The sequence below is a fragment of the Cyphomyrmex costatus genome, unplaced genomic scaffold (assembly GCF_001594065.2).
Source record: "Cyphomyrmex costatus isolate MS0001 unplaced genomic scaffold, Ccosl1.0 scaffold142, whole genome shotgun sequence".
NCBI lineage: Eukaryota > Metazoa > Arthropoda > Insecta > Hymenoptera > Formicidae > Cyphomyrmex > Cyphomyrmex costatus.
This window is the reverse complement of record NW_017275413.1, coordinates 274129-291721: the sequence shown is the minus strand read 5'-3', so window position 1 is coordinate 291721 and position 17593 is coordinate 274129. Positions and strand designations below refer to the sequence as shown.

The 17593-nt window shown below is 31.0% G+C and overlaps 4 protein-coding genes across 4 annotated transcripts in view; 2 read left to right on the top strand and 2 right to left on the bottom strand.

The window, feature by feature from the left end:
- Positions 1–449: 449 nt before the first annotated feature.
- LOC108783137 (reticulon-4-interacting protein 1, mitochondrial) lies at positions 450–3400 on the top strand. The gene is made up of 8 exons (XM_018551628.1): positions 450–862; positions 1212–1452; positions 1545–1690; positions 1900–2049; positions 2130–2419; positions 2500–2685; positions 2803–2980; positions 3051–3400. The coding sequence occupies exons 1-8, from the start codon at positions 815–817 to the stop codon at positions 3252–3254; spliced, it is 1443 nt and encodes a 480-aa protein (XP_018407130.1). The 5' UTR covers positions 450–814; the 3' UTR covers positions 3255–3400.
- Positions 3401–3749: 349 nt separating this feature from the next.
- On the bottom strand, positions 3750–5734 carry Fen1 (Flap structure-specific endonuclease 1). The gene is made up of 8 exons (XM_018551636.1): positions 5653–5734; positions 5378–5480; positions 5086–5252; positions 4873–4982; positions 4600–4803; positions 4296–4514; positions 4038–4223; positions 3750–3949 (listed from the first exon to the last, which is right to left on the bottom strand). Exons 1-8 carry the CDS (start codon positions 5732–5734, stop codon positions 3878–3880), a joined length of 1143 nt encoding a protein of 380 aa, XP_018407138.1. The 3' UTR covers positions 3750–3877.
- A 226-nt stretch (positions 5735–5960) lies between these two features.
- On the top strand, positions 5961–12166 carry Rs1 (Dead-box helicase Rs1; the record flags this gene model as incomplete). The annotated part of the gene is made up of 13 exons (XM_018551626.1): positions 5961–6111; positions 6328–6501; positions 6620–6710; positions 6940–7079; positions 7371–7676; positions 7770–7897; positions 8409–8606; positions 10636–10780; positions 10883–11064; positions 11136–11464; positions 11584–11829; positions 11905–11986; positions 12073–12166. Coding segments are annotated over exons 1-13 (2202 nt in total), but the record flags the coding sequence as incomplete, so codon positions are not given.
- Positions 12167–13689: 1523 nt separating this feature from the next.
- pds5 (cohesin associated factor B pds5) overlaps positions 13690–17593 on the bottom strand; it is an 8683-nt gene continuing 4779 nt past the window's right edge. Inside the window, exons 8-17 of the mRNA XM_018551615.1 lie at positions 17151–17493; positions 16964–17068; positions 16412–16831; positions 15960–16322; positions 15625–15856; positions 14850–15097; positions 14468–14770; positions 14217–14252; positions 14053–14103; positions 13690–13981 (exon numbers count right to left, since the gene is read on the bottom strand). Coding sequence (XP_018407117.1) covers positions 13925–13981; positions 14053–14103; positions 14217–14252; positions 14468–14770; positions 14850–15097; positions 15625–15856; positions 15960–16322; positions 16412–16831; positions 16964–17068; positions 17151–17493 — 2158 coding nt within the window. The 3' untranslated portion in view covers positions 13690–13924. The remainder of the gene's footprint in view (positions 13982–14052; positions 14104–14216; positions 14253–14467; positions 14771–14849; positions 15098–15624; positions 15857–15959; positions 16323–16411; positions 16832–16963; positions 17069–17150; positions 17494–17593) is intronic.

Here is a 17593-nt window from a genome sequence, read left to right as displayed (position 1 = left end):
CAGAATCAAAGAAAAAATACTAATATCAAATTGTAAGCGCCAAATATTTGGACGCACCCTATTATTTAAATGTGATTCACTCGCACACTATATAGCAATCACTACCAATCATAGCGACTTCTGAGTAGGAAATTTTTTTTTGTTTTTTTTTTAGTGATTGGTCTGTATGCAATTGGCTCGTTGTGTGCAATGAGATCTGGTTATTTGAAATCCCCAAAAATTTTTGAACTTAAAATGAGATAGATATATATATTTGGACATTGAAAAGAAAGAAAACAAAGATACTAAGTTCAAAAAGTGTATGCAACGCGGAACACAGATCCTATTGATATATGTTTATACATACACTCAATTTAAAGAGCTAGCGTGTGCCGCGAACTTGATTAATGTCACGTGAGACACCATGGAGTTGCGTAACTCACCGTGTTACATCATCCTTTAATCAACCCAGCGCGAGCTAACCTATCCATGAGTTTATCCTTCGCATTTACGTGTCGATTTAAAGGAGAGATTAGCTCCCGCTGTAAAACGCGACATGTCGGCAATCCGCACGTGAACCTATCTGTCCGATTGAGAAACGTTGACCCATATCAAGCTGCGAAGATGTTCGTCGACCCTTCATCGCGTCTCGCAGCACGAACTTGAACTATTTCGAGTCGTACGTAATGCGTTAATCGTTTATTTATAAACGTCGCGGTATCGTTTTTCCAGCCGATGTTTACTTGGTCTCCGCACACTCTCTCGTATAATCACAAAATGTGTTAAGCCTCCTCTTTCTGTCACTCCTTTTATCCATTTCCGTTGTATATGAATTATGGACGAGGTTTGGTTTCATCTCTCGAATCAGCTCGAAACGTTGCAGGTAATTGGCTTTGCCTCCGATTTTTCCGCGCTTGCTCTGACGATTGTCGCTTTATATAATATTTTAAGTTTTTTAGTTAATTTGACAGTTACAATTTTATAGATTTGGAAAAAATCTTAAAATATTCTGTAGATATTATGTTGCCTTTGTTTTTAAATTTTACGTTATATTGTAATTTGTGTTTAACTTAAAGGATAAATGTATATATTTTATGTTAATTTTATATAAACTTTATAGTTCAATATATAACATTTTGGTGTGTCAAACTTAATGCATATTTATGCAAATTATTTGGCATAAAATATTCATAGAAATCTTAATATACTTCATAAAAAAAATTTGGGGAAAGGTTCAGACATCAGTAGCAGTGCAACAGGGACAGCAATGGTGTATAACATGGCTAGCTCAGTTACGACAATTTATCCTGCAACTTTGCAACGAGCAACATGCTCAGTATGTCAAAGACACTGCGCTACAAATGGCTGGTTCTGTACAAAGAGGATGGCAAGAAGTTCAGTTTCAGTATTACAATACTCAATGGAATTCAATAGATTTTTATCACCAATTAAGAATCTTATGTGCTAATAAAGGTATATTGAATATTCAAATATGTTTTGATACTTCTCTATGTAGTACTAAAGTTGATTTTTATCAGACATAAGGCTGTTTATATTCTGTCTAGTGTCAAGGAGAGAAGCAATATTTTGCTTGACAGGCATAGTGATTGGAACCGTAACGGGCTATTATGTCGGTGTAAATTGGAAACCTACCTCTCAACACATACATCATATAAAAACTATTGCTTGTCATCATTATTATGGTATTGAGGTATATCATACATATAACATCATATTATGATTTTGAATATAGATATAGATATTTATGTAGATTGGTATTCACATAATTTATTCTTATTTTATGACCGTCTTAAATAATGTTAAGATGCTAACATGGAGCTTTGATTGGCTTGTTATATGACTTAAGACGATCTTAAATATAAAAATAAACTATGAATACCAGCCTTACTATTGCTACAGGGTGTGTTATTGATAGACGATTCCGAAATGCCAACGATTAAAAGATCGAACGAATTGCTCATACAAGTTAAAGCCGCCTCACTTAATGTTGTTGATACAAAGATATGCTCTGGTTATTCTAGAATTTATAGAAGATTACTTAATTCAGGAGTAAGTAAACTTTCTCAAGAGCCCACCGATATCTGGTAAAACAAATTATCATTGTAATCAGTAATGCATGATGTATTTAGAAACAGAAAGAACTACCTGTAACTTTAGGGAGAGATTGTGCGGGAGTGATAGTCGACATTGGACAAAGCGTTGTTAATTTCGATATTGGAGATGAAGTATTTTTGGCCGTTCCATCATGGGCTTCTGGTACGATGGCGGAATATATAATTGTTCCAGAAACGCAAGTAGCAAAACGGCCTAAATCATGTAACTTTGAAGCTTCTGCCAGCCTGCCATATAATGGATGTCTGGCGTGGGATGCTTTAGTTAATAGATCTGTCATAAAAGAAGGCAATGCTAAAGGAAAACGGTAATACTCTTGATGTCGAATTTCTTGTTCCTCATATCTGAAATATCAATTAATATAAGACTGTTATTGCTTATTGTTAGAGTTCTCATTTTCGGCGGAAGTACTCCGATCGGTTGTATTTTGATGCAATTAATTAAATTATGGGGTGGATATGTGGTAACCGCCTGCCGAACGGACGCCATGCCTATAATGAAGGCATTGGGTGCCGACGAAGTTATAGTAATAAACGAAACTGACGTTGAGAAAGAATTACAATTGCATGATAAGTACGAAAAAGTTTTCACGACACAATATTTATAATACATTAAAAATTGTCTTATTTAAATAAAAGAATAAAAAGTATAGAGTACTCTTTGATTAGTTTGGACTTAATTTCATTACAGGTACGACGCCATTTTTTATACCGATAATCAACCTTTTCAAGAATATATTTTAAAGAAACACTTATTACCTCATGGCTCGTATGTATCAACTGTTCCTGAACAATTGACGTCGGACTCGCTGGGATTTATTTGTGGAAGCATATTTGCTGGATGTGTTAGAATAAAATTATTGGTTCAGGTATTTTAATTCATGCTAATTCAATAATTATTGTTTATGATGTATTACTAACTGATACTTTAAATTGTAGTATATGTTTGGATTTAATATGCATCAATGGAAGGAAGGGGCAAAGTTGAACATCGCATATTTGCGAGCATTATGCGAGTTGACCGATACTCATCATTTACAAACAGTTGTGGACAGGGTGTACGCGCCATATAATATCGAGCGAGCATTGCTCCATGTTTTAGACCCGAATTCTATTGGTAGTACAATTATAACATTTCAGTAACATAACTTTGGAAAAAATTTATATCGCGACTATATATAGATATACTATATATCTCTTGTACATAACAATGTATAATTTTGGCGGGTAATCACTGCCATACTGTTAATAAATATTTACATCATTGCAAACCAAGAAATAATTAGTTAAAAATAAGTAGTTCACACTTGGTGCTAAAATAAAGACTGACATGATACAATTAACAGACATAGAATACTTTGTTCTAAATTCCTGCCAAATTATTATTAAGAGAGAAAAAGAGAAGTTATATAGAAATATTAATAAAAAATAAAGTGATATGAGGATATATAATGAGACAATAAATGTGCGATGATATGCATGAATTTAAATAATATAACAATGTTTGAAAATTTTTATAAAAATATGCTGTGAAATATGTTAAAACGCTCACTATGATGAGAAATTTATAAAAATATATATTGTACAAATATTGTATATTTTATGAAATAAATAGAAAAAAAATCATATCATGTTTGCCAGTTGAAAATGCAGTGTAGTAATTTATAAATACGCGACACGTGTATCAACTGTATCGAGATAGCGTTTTATACAAAAGTACACTATTAGCATTGCTATACGTTCTTATCAAATTTACAAAATTACTCTCACTTTGCTTTACCGCGAAATTTGCTGTTACCTGCCTTTGCTTTTTTAGCCGGAAGTTTTTTTTCTTCTGCCTATAAATGTAAAGAAAATCTTATTTAATCTCTTAATATATTAAGTAATAAAATAATATTAAAATAATTTGTTCGAAAGCTATCTCACCTTTCGCTTTGGAGTCGGAGTTGAATTCGGTAAAACTTTGAAAAATGAATCCAATCGGCCTTGCGTAGACGTGTTTCGAGCCTTGTGAAGTTTTTTGGCTCCGTTTCTAACACGTTCCTCGTTAAACTGCTTGTCACCACACAAAAATTTCACCAATCCCTCTTCATCGGGTTCGGACCATTTTAACTTACAAAATAAAAGAATATTTAATACATGTAAGTTACGCAGATAAAAATATAATTCAATGCAAAAAGTTACCTGGATGTCATCTGAATTCGACACTTCTGGTTCTTGAAACAATAATCTTGCCTCTTTGTAATTCCAATCTTCCGGAATAGGATATTTCTTGATATCTATGTTTTCGATAATTTTTTCAAGAGACCTATGATTTTTTATTAACTCTATTGCCCTTTTTGGACCAACCCCTTTGATACTATTTGTATAATCGCAACCCAACATAATACAGAGATCAATAAACTGTAAATAATATTACTTATCAAATAATGTTACTTCAGAATAATTAATAAATCAATTATTAAATAAAAACAATTCAAATGCATACTTCATTATGATTTAGTTCTAAGCCTGCAAGAACTTTATCAAAATGAATCTCCTGTACTGGCAACTTCCTGGCTTCGCTAAAGGTTAAACGTCGAAGTAGCACATTGCATCCAAAAGTGAGCGCATCCATATCCTCCGTAGCAGTGGCAAAAACTTTACCGGCTTTCACTAAAGCGGCACACTGTGCTTCAGCCTCGCAAGGAGCCTGCATAGAAAACATTTATTGTAGAAATAAATAAAAAAAGAAACCACATAATTTCACACAAATACTTACATCAACATAAGGTATACCCATTAAATGAAGCAATTCTTTAGCTTCATCAGCATGAGTTTTCGTAACTTTAACCAATCTCCTATTAAATTTGTCAATAGCTTCCACATTTCCTTTAATAAAAGATATGTGCTATAGAGAAATTTGTTGTGAACTCCATAATAAATCATTTTTCAAGTATTACTACAGTAATAATAAAATATAATTTGTCATTACCATCTTCTTCGGCAGCCTGCAGGAGTTTCTGTGCCTCATCCCTTCTTTCAGCTCTTTTAGCTAATTCTCCACTTTTCAGATTGGGTGGTTTTCCATCAAATACATATACAGGCTTTATCCCCTGTTCTACCATGCGTATGGTACGATAAAACGTACCCATTAAATGGCTACAAAGTTTACACAGTCAATAATCTTTTGTTAGCTGCCTTTTTGAGGTAATTTTTTGTGATATAAAAATTTGACATTATTTATATAATAATAAAAGATTGTTGTGCAATTAAGAAAAATGTACCTGGTTGTTTCACCATCTACAGTAGTAAGCTGCGCTCCTTCACTACGGACAGCTATAAGGAACTGATACAAACACATAGATGCATCAATAGCAATCTTGCGACCTGCAGGCAAAAATAATTCCATAATTCCGATTAAATGTTAATAATATAACAGAATTGATAATTGATCACGAAGATTGACAGATTATAAAATTTCATCTGAGATGTGTAAGATTTGTGGATTGTAATTCATGGTTAAAAGCATAAAGTTAAACGTAAGCAGGCAATAACTTACCAAAATAATGCTTTAATTCTCGTTCTTTGATAGCTTCCGGAGCTACGTCTGCTATTAACTTTGACAAGCCTAGAATACCCATGTCGACAAAATGTTTATCATGCACGTAGGAAACTGATAATACGTTACACAGACACACATATGACAGCAGTCATTTTCCAAGAGGCAGCGACAGCGACAGCCTCTCTTCCCGCCAATTTCCGCAATATAAACAAAGCAGCAGTCTAAAATGTACAATGTTGCCAATCATGAAATAGAAGTACAAGTTGGCAATCATGGAAAACGCTGTTTTCACACGATATAATTCATATGTGTGTCCACGTGTTATCCGTATTCCGTCATTCCGTGTATCAATCCGTATATCAATAAGAAATGACGAGTAACTGCGATTTAATAAGAACGATTGAGGATGATCAGGAGGTGCCGAATTATTCGGAGAATTCGGATGAGGAAGACGACGTAAGCAGAAACAAAAGCTTATATTAAAACAATGCAAACTATTTTTATTAAAAACATTTTTATTTCATAAAATGCTTCTTTTCATATTTTTTGTTAGCGAATTCAGTCACTTGCGTTACTTTAGATTAGTGTAGCTTTTAGTTTGCACTAATTTAATGTAATACAAGTGACCAAATTCATTATATGTTTTTTCCTCAATTCTGAACTGTTTGTCAGTTTCAACCACGAAAGCAGAAAAAAAAAGAGAACAAAGATTTTGACAAGGGTTTCCAATTCACTTCTGCTGAGCACAATCTGGATCCTTGGAATGACCTGAGCAAATATATTAAACGCAAACCGAGCACAAAATTAGATGATAAAATAAAAAAAGCCAGGAAAGAATATGAACAGGTATGTATCACATTGTTTATATTATTTGTAAATTATAAGTATGTAATAAATTGTACTTAAAATTTTTATTGTTAAAATTGTGAAGTTATGAACAAGAATTTGCTATTATAATCACTAGGCTGGAACAGAGGACGATCCTATTAAAATTGAACTAGAAACTGTTCAGGATGATGATGTAATTTCTCTATCCGAGGATGAGCTTAAAAAAGGTAAATATAATTCATTTTGTTTCTATTATATAACCAAAACAAAGAAATAGAAATTATGATTTTAATGTATTTGCATTTGCATATATTACATCTATTACAAGGTATATTACAAATTGATTACATTATATTTTATTTATATTTATATTATTATTTTAAAAGTAATATATAAATACTTATTTTTCTTATTGATAGTTATAGATATTGATAATTATAGATTGATTGATTATAGATATCTTTAAGACTAAGGAAAAGAAAAGCAAAATGAAAAATATGAAAGAAAAGAACAAGGTTATCGATTTTGAGGAACATACAGATTCTCAAACATATACTACATTTTATCAAATGAATTTGTCAAGACCTTTATTGAAGGTATACAATATTATTAATTATTTAATAAAGTAGTAATTAATTCTCTATTACAGCAATGCGAAATTTTCGCCCTTTGCAGCCTGGGTCTCCAAACTTTAGTGCAGATTTTATATTGGTTTTTCATTTGTCTATCAGAATTTATTGTACAATTAAAAAAGTCACCTGTTTAAAGTTTAATATTACCGGTGGAAAGTTAAAATATATATATAAAATTATCATTAAATATATAATAAAATAATCTATCAAAACTGTAGTAGTATATAATTACTGATTGACTTTACAAACTTCTAGGCTATAACGACAATGAATTTTGTACAACCAACTCCCATACAAGCTGCTACTATTCCTGCAGCTTTAATGGGTCGTGATATTTGTGGTTGTGCAGCAACGGGTACAGGGAAGACTGCGGCTTATATGCTTCCCACTTTGGAAAGATTATTGTATAGACCATTGGACGGTCCTTCTATTTCGCGTGTTCTCGTACTCGTGCCTACTAGAGAATTGGGAGTGCAAGTTTATCAAGTAACAAAACAATTAACTCAGTTTACAACAATAGAGGTTGGTTTGTCTGTTGGTGGGTTGGATGTAAAAGTCCAGGTGAATATTATATCTTTTATAAATTTCTTTTATGTAAATTATCAAACAAAAACAAGTAACATTCTTCATATTTTTTTTTTTACATGAATACAGGAAGGCGTATTGAGAAAAAATCCTGATATTGTAATAGCAACTCCTGGACGATTAATTGATCATTTAAGAAATGCACCTACCTTTTCCTTGGATAGTATAGAAGTATTAATTTTGGATGAAGCTGATAGGTAATGTATAAATATATTTTTATAATACAGAGTTAGGTAGTGTCTAACTAAAAAGATAAAAGTTAAATAATGATACAGAAGGAGGGCTACGAAACTAATAAATTCGTTTAATTTAACAACGATGAATACATATTAATAATTAAACAAACGTTTTGACTTCGATCAGATCATTTTCAATGTTTAAATATTTAAATTATAACGGTCGTAATATATATTAGTGTATTCGATTCTCTGTGTTTTTGTGTCCTTGACTGACTACTTATAATATAGATTTCTTTGTCTTGATGATGAATGTAAAATTCTTATTTGGAAGATTATAATTTAATATAATACTTTTTTGTTCGTTATCGCAGTAATATTTCATAACCTTGGTAAACGTTCAAAGCAAAAATATGAATTCTTAATAACCTTTAATTAAGATTGATATAGATAATTGTAAATTTGTATGAATTATATGATATTATAATGAATATGCATTATATACTATGATTATGAACTATGATTTTTTAAGGATGTTAGATGAATATTTTGCTGAACAAATGAAATATATTGTAAAGCAATGCTCAAGGACCAAACAGACTATTCTCTTTTCTGCTACCATGACTGAGGAAGTCGAAGATTTAGCTGCGATATCTCTTGACAAACCTATTAAAATATTTGTGGATAGCAATCAAGATGTAGCTTTCAATCTACGTCAAGAATTTATTCGGTAAGTAAACTGTTTGCAGTTATTGGGTATGTTAAGTTAGCACCCCAACTATAGTACTCAGGAGTTCTGATTAGAGTTCCCACTTCCTTTTGACGAGATGAAGAGTTCCCTATAGTTAACAACAAGAGTTCCGCTCAATAAACATTTTTTTTACATATTTTAAAAATGAGGTGCTAACTTTTTATCGAATTTCAAGGTGGAATAGTTCTGAGCGGCTTAATAGCTTCAATTTGCGATTGCCTAGAGTTCCTGATATGTAAAAAAAATTTTCGAATATTAAAAAAAAATTAAAAATTTTTGAAAAATTAATTTTTAGATACAATAGTTCTGATGATAATTCCTGCTTCTTTTTGACGATACGAAGAGTTCTCTATGATTTTTAATGACATATGCGCTTAATAATCATTTTTTAATAATTTTTTAAAAATGGGGTGCTAACTTTTTAACGAAATTCAAGGTCGCATAGTTCTGATCAGCTTAACAGAAGTATTTTGTGAATACCTAGAGTTCTTAATACATAAAAAACATTTTTGAAGAATAATAAAGTTTTAAAAAAATAGTAGAAATCTTTGAAAAATTTTTTGAGAGTACCGAGTAGTTCTGAGTAGCGTTTCTTATAGTACTTGACGAGTTCTATCGAAAACTGCAAGGTGGAAAAGCGATTGGATCAACGGTTTGCAAGATACAGCGACATTTGTCAGATCAACAATTTTTTAAGTGAGTATATCTCGGAAACCGTTGGTCCAATCGTTTTGAGCCCTCATACTTTTCGACAGAACTCGCTGAGAACTGCCCAGAACTCCGATCAGAACTACTCGGTACTCCCAAAAAATTTTGACTTCAAATTTTTTTGTATGTCCCATATCGGAAAATTTTTTGAGAGTACCGAGTAGTTCTGAGTAGCGTTTCTTATAGTTCTCGACGAGTTCTATCGAAAACTGTCAGGTGAAAAAGCGATTGGACCAACGGTTTGTAAGATACAGCGACATTTGTTAAATGTAAGATCATACAATTTTTAAATAAGTATATCTCAGAAACCGTTAGTCCAATCGCTTTAAGCCCTGATACTTTTCGACAGAAGTCGTCGAGAACTGTCCAGAACTCCGAACAGAACTACTCGGTACTCCCAAAAAATTTTTGATCAAAAATTTTTTCCAAGTCCCACGTCGGAAAATTTTTTGGGAGTATCGAGTAGTTCTGTTCGGAGTTCTGGACAGTTTTCGGCGAGTTCTTTCGAAAAGTATGAGGGCTCAAAGCGATTGGACCAATAGTTTTCGAGATATATTCTAAAAATTGTTGATCTTCTGACAAATGTCGCTGTATCTTGCAAACCGTTGGTCTAATCGCTTTTTCACCTTACAGTTTTCGATAGAACTCGTCGAGTACTATAAGAAACGCTACTCAGAATTACTTGATACTCTCAAAAAAATTTTCAAAGATTTCCTCTATTTTTTTAAAACTGTATAAAAATGTTTTTTATGTATCAAGAACTCTAGGTATTCACAAAATACTTCTGTTAAGCTGATCAGAACTATGCGACCTTGAATTTCGTTAAAAAGTTAGCACCCCATTTTTAAAAAATTATTAAAAAATGATTATTAAGCGCATATGTCATTAAAAATAGAGAACTCTTCGTATCGTCAAAAAGAAGCAGAAATTATCATCAGAACTATCGTATGTAAAAATTAATTTTTCAAAAATTTTTAATTTTTTTTTAATATTCGAAAATTTTTTTTACATATCAGGAATTCTAGGCAATCGCAAATTGAAGCTATTAAGCCGCTCAGAACTATTCACCTTGAAATTCGATAAAAAGTTAGCACCCCATTTTTAAAATATGTAAAAAAAAATGTTTATTGAGCGGAACTCTTTTTGTTAACTATAGGGAACTCTTCATCTCGTCAAAAGGAAGTGGGAACTCTAATCAGAACTCCTGAGTACTATAGTTGGGGTGCTAACTTAACATACCCGCAGTTATTTCTTAATAAATTCTATTACATTATTATTTATTGAACAAATATTATTTTAGCATACGTAAAGAAAGAGAGGGAGATCGTGAAGCAGTTCTAGCAGCACTAGTTTGCCGAACTTTCCACGATCATACTATGGTTTTTCTACAAACGAAAAAACAAGCTCATAGATTACATATTTTATTAGGATTATTAGGTATAAAAGTAAGTAAATCATTATAATTAGAATATAATAAAGTTTAAAAAGAATCAGAACTTAATGAAGAGTATAACACTAATTTATCTCTTTTTCTTGTATTCAATAAGGTTGGAGAACTTCATGGTAATCTTACACAACCACAACGTTTGGAAAATCTTCGAAAATTTAAAGATGAGGAAATTGATATTTTGTTAGCAACTGATGTTGCTGCAAGAGGTTTAGATATAAGTGGTGTAAAAACCGTGATTAATTTCGTGATGCCTGCAACTCTTCAACATTACATACACAGGTATGAAAGAAAATTTCTAACATTGTTTATATATTGTGTAATAACAAAAACACTATTTTCATAATTTTTAGGGTAGGGAGAACTGCGAGAGCAGGGCGTGGAGGTGTTTCTGTATCGTTAGCAGGAGAACAGGAACGTACTTTGGTAAAAAAAATTATCAAACAAGCGAAAAATCCAGTCAAAAATAGGATAATACCGTCTGACATAATAGAAAAATATAATAAGAAATTAGAATCTTTGGAACCAGATGTGCAAAAAATTTTACAAGAGGAAAAGAGTGAAAAGGAATTAGCTAAAGTAGAGAATGAAGCTAATCGTATTGAGAAGATACTCAAAGTTGAAGATGGGAAGGAACACAGAAGTTGGTTTCAATCCAAAAAAGAAAGAAAGAAAGAGAAAGGTAATTTATTAATACATACTCTTTAAGTTTTTATATGTATAATACTTTTCATTCTAATAAAAGAGACAATGAATAATAAAACATGCCATTGTTAACTACTTAAATTTTTATACTTTTAGACAATCTTCGATTAACTAAGAAACAAATTGGTAAGAACAAAAAGCATGAAAAAGATCCTTCTAATATAGTACAAGAAAAAAAGAAGAAAGCACAAAACGAACCTCAAAAGGATACAGCCGAAGATAGAGCTAAGAAAGAATTAGAAAAAATAGCCGCTTATCAAGCGCGATTAGCTAAAAAAAGTAACAGGCAGAAGAAAATTAGAACGGTTATGAATGAAACCAATTATGATTATGCTAAAAAAGGTATAACTTTATATATTATAATTTTGTATTTATATGTGAAAGGAATTGTCGATTCAATAAATTCTATTATTTTAGGATCATTGAAACGACGAAAATCATCGTTTGCCACTGATTTAACAGATACTAGCAAAAAGGGTGTTAAAAGAATGCGATATGAGTATGTTTTAAATTATTTTTTAAATTATTTTTTATATTATAAAAAATATCTATAATATATAAGATATATAATTTCTTTTGTTTCAGGGCAAACAAGAAAAAAGATGTTAAGAAAAGACAGAATATATTTAAGTCACAACAGAAAAGTAAATTTGCAACAAAAGGAAAAAATCAAAAGAAATTTAAAAATCGCTAATTTTGTAATACACATAATTGTACAATTAAATGTAAATGCAACGTTTACTTGATTTGTTTTATTATAGAACCATTACAATACGCCATATGTCTCACAGATCGACAGATGAATAGCACTGATTAATTGGTTTAATCAGATTGTATATTTTTATGTATATTTTTCGTAATTTATGAAAAAATTGCAGTACTATGCAAAAAAATGGTCGTGTACTTAGAAAAATATTTGCATCATATGCCAATTAATACAGATGTATTTAGTGATATTTACTGACGAATAATATAAACGATCATATATTCAGCGAGAAACTTGATGCTGTGCATAAAAAAAATATTGGTAATAAGAACAAAAAAAAATAATAGCTCATAAATTTGAATTATGCAATGTTACAAGATGCATTGTACTGTAATTTCTATGAAAAGAGATAATAGATATATGTTTATTCTATAATATTTATACGATTTCAATCATCCATCACCATTCAGAAATTCATACGCATTTTTTTCATCCATGTTTAAATTTAAGATAGTTGAATGTCTAAGTTTAATAATTATGTTTTTTGAAAACTTAAATCTTTAAAACCTAGGCCCACAATTCATACGAAAAATCTCTTCTATGTTTGAAATATTTAATAAATAAAATTAAAACGCGTTTATCTTCTCTTCATACACATTAAGTTGTAAGAATTGCATATATATTGATATAAATTAAGGTATTACGCAATAATCTTTTGCAATCGGTGTAATTTTAATTTTATGTTTATTTATAAATACAAAAGTTGAAGGTTTTCGCAATATTCTTTTTTCTTTATTATTACACATAGGTCATATTTAATGTGTAATCATAATAATCGCGACGAAAGTGTGGCGATAATTGTTCTTAAAAACCAACAACTTTGGATCACAAAGCCAATAGACACACAAATTCTTATCTAATATGTTTATGCAACAAAACTATAGTATTTTCCTTTGTTATTTAGAAAGTGACGATTTAATTAATATCTATATCTGGATATATCTCTTTTTTAGAAAGAAAGTTATTTTATTTATTTTTTTATTAATAAAGTATGTCGACAATATTGTTTGATATATGTATACTTATTTGTTTAAACCAAAAACATGTCAAGTCAAAGATGAATAATGGTCACAGACCAATAAGAGTTCTGCTTCCAGAAAATTTGTTATAAAAATTCATTTTGACTTTATAGAGACCAAGAAATGTTTTCGTTATATCATAAATTAATGCATTCTATTATTTATAGTCCCGTTCTCACAATACATAGTTATCTAAAGATTAAAGGTTACCAAAAAATTCATGGATAAATTTTATTGATACTTAAATCTCTCGAAAAGCTATATTGAAAATGGACTATAAAAGTAACAAATGAAAAATATGTAATATTTAATTTGTTGACAACGAAATAAACATATTTAAGAATATCCATATATATATATATATATTTGCGAAGAATTAATAAACTTTTCGTTCTATTTCTTTTTTCTTTCCTGCTCAGTTGCAAGTCTGGAGAACTCTTTGCATTACAAGTCTGACATTACTGTCATAATCTTAACATCTTACACTCTAGAATACACGAACGACTTAGGTTTATTAATTGTTATACATAACCAAAATATTCAGTTTTCTAATTTGTGAAGTATCTTTTAGATTCTTTATTTCTCGTATCATCATGTTCTTTAAGTCTTTCCCCTTCCCAATATTCCCCAGGTATAATCTGATCACTGAGAATTATTTATTTACTTTATCCGATTCCCTTAATGCCCTTTTCGCTGGTGGTTCCTCGATCTAAAACAAAAAAATTAATCAATTCAGATGTTGTGCATTAACAAATTTATCACAACCAAAGAGAATTTTACCTCTTCTTCTAAACCAGGCAGTTGAATCCTGGTCTCTGATGCTTCCGCAGGCTGAAAATAAAATTATCTCAATACATCTTATCAAACATATCTTATTAGTATTTCTAGGAAAAATAATTTTTAGTAAAAGCATACACGTTATCCTAAGATCACGCCAAAATTACCTGTGCATCGATACATTCCATTTCACCATCTTGCAGCTTGAAATCATAATTATACAAATTCGAAAATTTAAATTTATGAGATATTTTATTATCGTAATTATTTTGTTAATATGTATTACCGTAATACAATTAATAGAAATATCTATCATTATTTACATGTATACAGAGTTAAGAAATTGTTTTTAATTTAAATTAAATGAATTAGGATATCCAAAAATAATTGAAAACTTGTTTGAAAAAAATTATCTTACCCTTGCGTCTGTTTCATTAGGTCCAATGCCTACTTCCTTGTGCTGTTTGGATTTAGCCTTGCGCTGTGGTCTCTCAACCGTGTGTGTAACGTGGAATCCTTGTGATCCCTTTACTTTTGGATTTGTCATGCTCACTTGTAATTCCGCAGGTAAGTAACTTTTATTATGATTATTTAATGTTTCATCTGTCCGTTTAAAATACATTGTAGGAATTCGCGTTTCGCTCGGAAACTCCTTCATATCGAAATTAGTAGTCTTGGTGTATATTACGTTCATCGCCAAATCACAAACAGCCCACAATTTCTGTACGTGACAAAAATAAAAATTGATTTAATCATGCATAATTATTTAGACAAAATTAAATCTGATTTATAATAATTACGCAATTCATTTCGTTGTCCTCAGGTTTTAATGCATCTTTGTGACTCTTCATGCGTTCTACGAGATTTCTATAAAATCCGTAGCAGTAATATTCATTCTTTGTAATAAGAGGTTCCAAGATGAACCAAAGACATTGTTGAATAACTTTCAACTGGCTCACCATCACATGACTTGTAAATTCGGGGTCATGCGCGAGAATAGGTACCGCAAAAACTAGCATGTAATCCGGCAAAATATGGGGCAGTTGATCTGAAAAAATTACAAAATATCAAGGAGAGAAAAACATTACAACAAATCATGATTCTACAAAACACGTTACTATCAAGAAACACTATTCAATATATACATGTCGATTTTGATGAAACTTTTATTACTAAAAGTGCTTGCAAATTAATCTCATTTCATCGGCAATCATCAATATTTAATAGAAAAAAAATTAGAAAATGTTTATAAAAAACTGATAAAAGTCGAAAAAATATGAGAAAATTACACTGTTAATGGTGGATTCGTATTCAGCAAGTAAATCTATGTTAAAAATAACTATTCACTTATATTGCGAAATGCATCAATGTGTAATTTTTTAAAATTTTTGTGTTTTCCATAGATGTACCTTTTCCTAACATTGAGACGATTGTCGATGGAATAAGTATTGTTATTCACTTTGGAATTTTTAATAATAAAAATTTTTATAAAAATTTTGGCTTGTATACATTGAGGTAGTGTTCCTGTTAGCAAAATTTATTTTGATATCTATGGTTCACTATTTAATCTCTTACCCATAGCCCGTTCGACAGTACCCATTGAAAGAGTCTTCACGTAATCTCTCCTTTTATTTATGTCTGTCTGCATATACGTTTTGAATACACACTTTAACCTCTTGTCTTGTTCCTTGCCAGCCAGAGCGTAATATCCCATGAAATCCAGGGGTAAGCATTTGTTTGGAATTCCTCTTCCTAGACCTTTGTGCAGTTTACTACCAAAAGCTTCTCTGACTTGAGGAACTTCATCCTAGGTATCAAGTCAATGAAATGAATTATGATTAACATTTATTTTTCAAATCATAATCATTCATCATTTATTACATCATAAAACAGATTTATGTTGAACATACCACCATGAGTTGCGAAAGATTGTAAAATTGTTCTGCAGTGAATTGATCACCCACACCTTTCTGTTCGCATATTTTTAACATTGAGCAACCAGCTTGTAATCTTAACCAACTCATTTCAGCTTTACTCAAGCGTCCCTGAGACAACAAGTCACCTTTGTTCACCATGAAAGCATTCAACATTCTGAATGTCTTTTGCGCTGACAGTACGTCAGTTTTCAATCCTAATAACCAACGCGCCATGCACTTTAAACCTTCCAATCTGCATCGTGTCTCTTCGGGTAATTGATCCTCTCTGCACCAATCTCCGTCAATAATTTCGGAATTTTGCTCACTATTTTCCTTCACTAGTAATTCTTTAACTATCTGCATAAGTAAAGATCATATCGTATACAATAAAGCATTATAAACTAGAAAACTACTGTAATTTAATATTATAACTTCATTGCACTTACTTTTCTGGACACCATATTTTTTATTTGTACTTGATATTTTTCTGGCAAATTATATGCTATGTGACCTAATGTGACTATAGACGTTCGATAATATTCCGACGTCGGTGTCAGCGTGTTCTTAATTCTTTCGATGATCTCGGGAAAGATAGTATCGTGAATATTGGTCATGTTGACATATAGACATCTCACAGCTTGCTTTGCCTGCTTCGGTGTTCCCGTCTCAGCAAAATTCTTGCAAATCGGTATCATAAGATTCATAATGTCTGGCGCTACATCACATAGAGGTTTATATTTTCCCAGAAACGTAAAGATAGACAAAACCAACGGTGCTACCATCTCATCCTCTAATTCCAGCAAATTGACAAGTTGCATCAAGATATCGTTATGTAGGAAATGTGGACCAAATACAAATGAGAGCATCTGAAATATTTCGGATATATATACATATAACATATTTATAATTTTAATTATAAAATTATAATTTCTAAATGTAAAAAATTTATATTAACGTATATATTCAATTAGTTTTAGGATACTGAATTGTCGATTTACCACTAGTAATCTTAATCCTTTTTCCCCGGCATTATTTGGATTAAGACCAACTTCTTCTATCACATTACCGCCTTTCAAACAGTCTAAGACATATCCAATCAAAACCTAATTTGCACATATATATGGTTATTAAACATTTCTTCATAAATAAAAAGAAATATATGATAGATTTTAAAAGACGACTTACTCGAATTGCTTCTTCATCAATCATGACTGAGCTTACTCTTTCGAGCACCATCTTAATAGTATTATAATACAGATTAGTCATAATGGGCTGTCCTAATTTTTTGAGAACCTTAGTAATGGTTTCAGCGCATTCCTTACAGGTAACATTTGGTTGCACAATTGTTTCCATTTCTTGTAACAATACGTTATCTTGCTTCATATGAGTACTAAATCTTTGAAGAAACTCCTGTACTTTCATAGACTCTGGTAAGAAACGTGATATCTGAAGAACTTTCGCCATTAGTTCGTTTTTCACGTCTGATTTTTTTACAACGTCTACCCATTCAACTACTGCCCTTCGCACCCTGAATATATACATAAAAAATTAATTTGTATTAGAGCAAAGACATCCTTACAACATGAAAATAAATTGAACACACACACACACACACACACACACACACA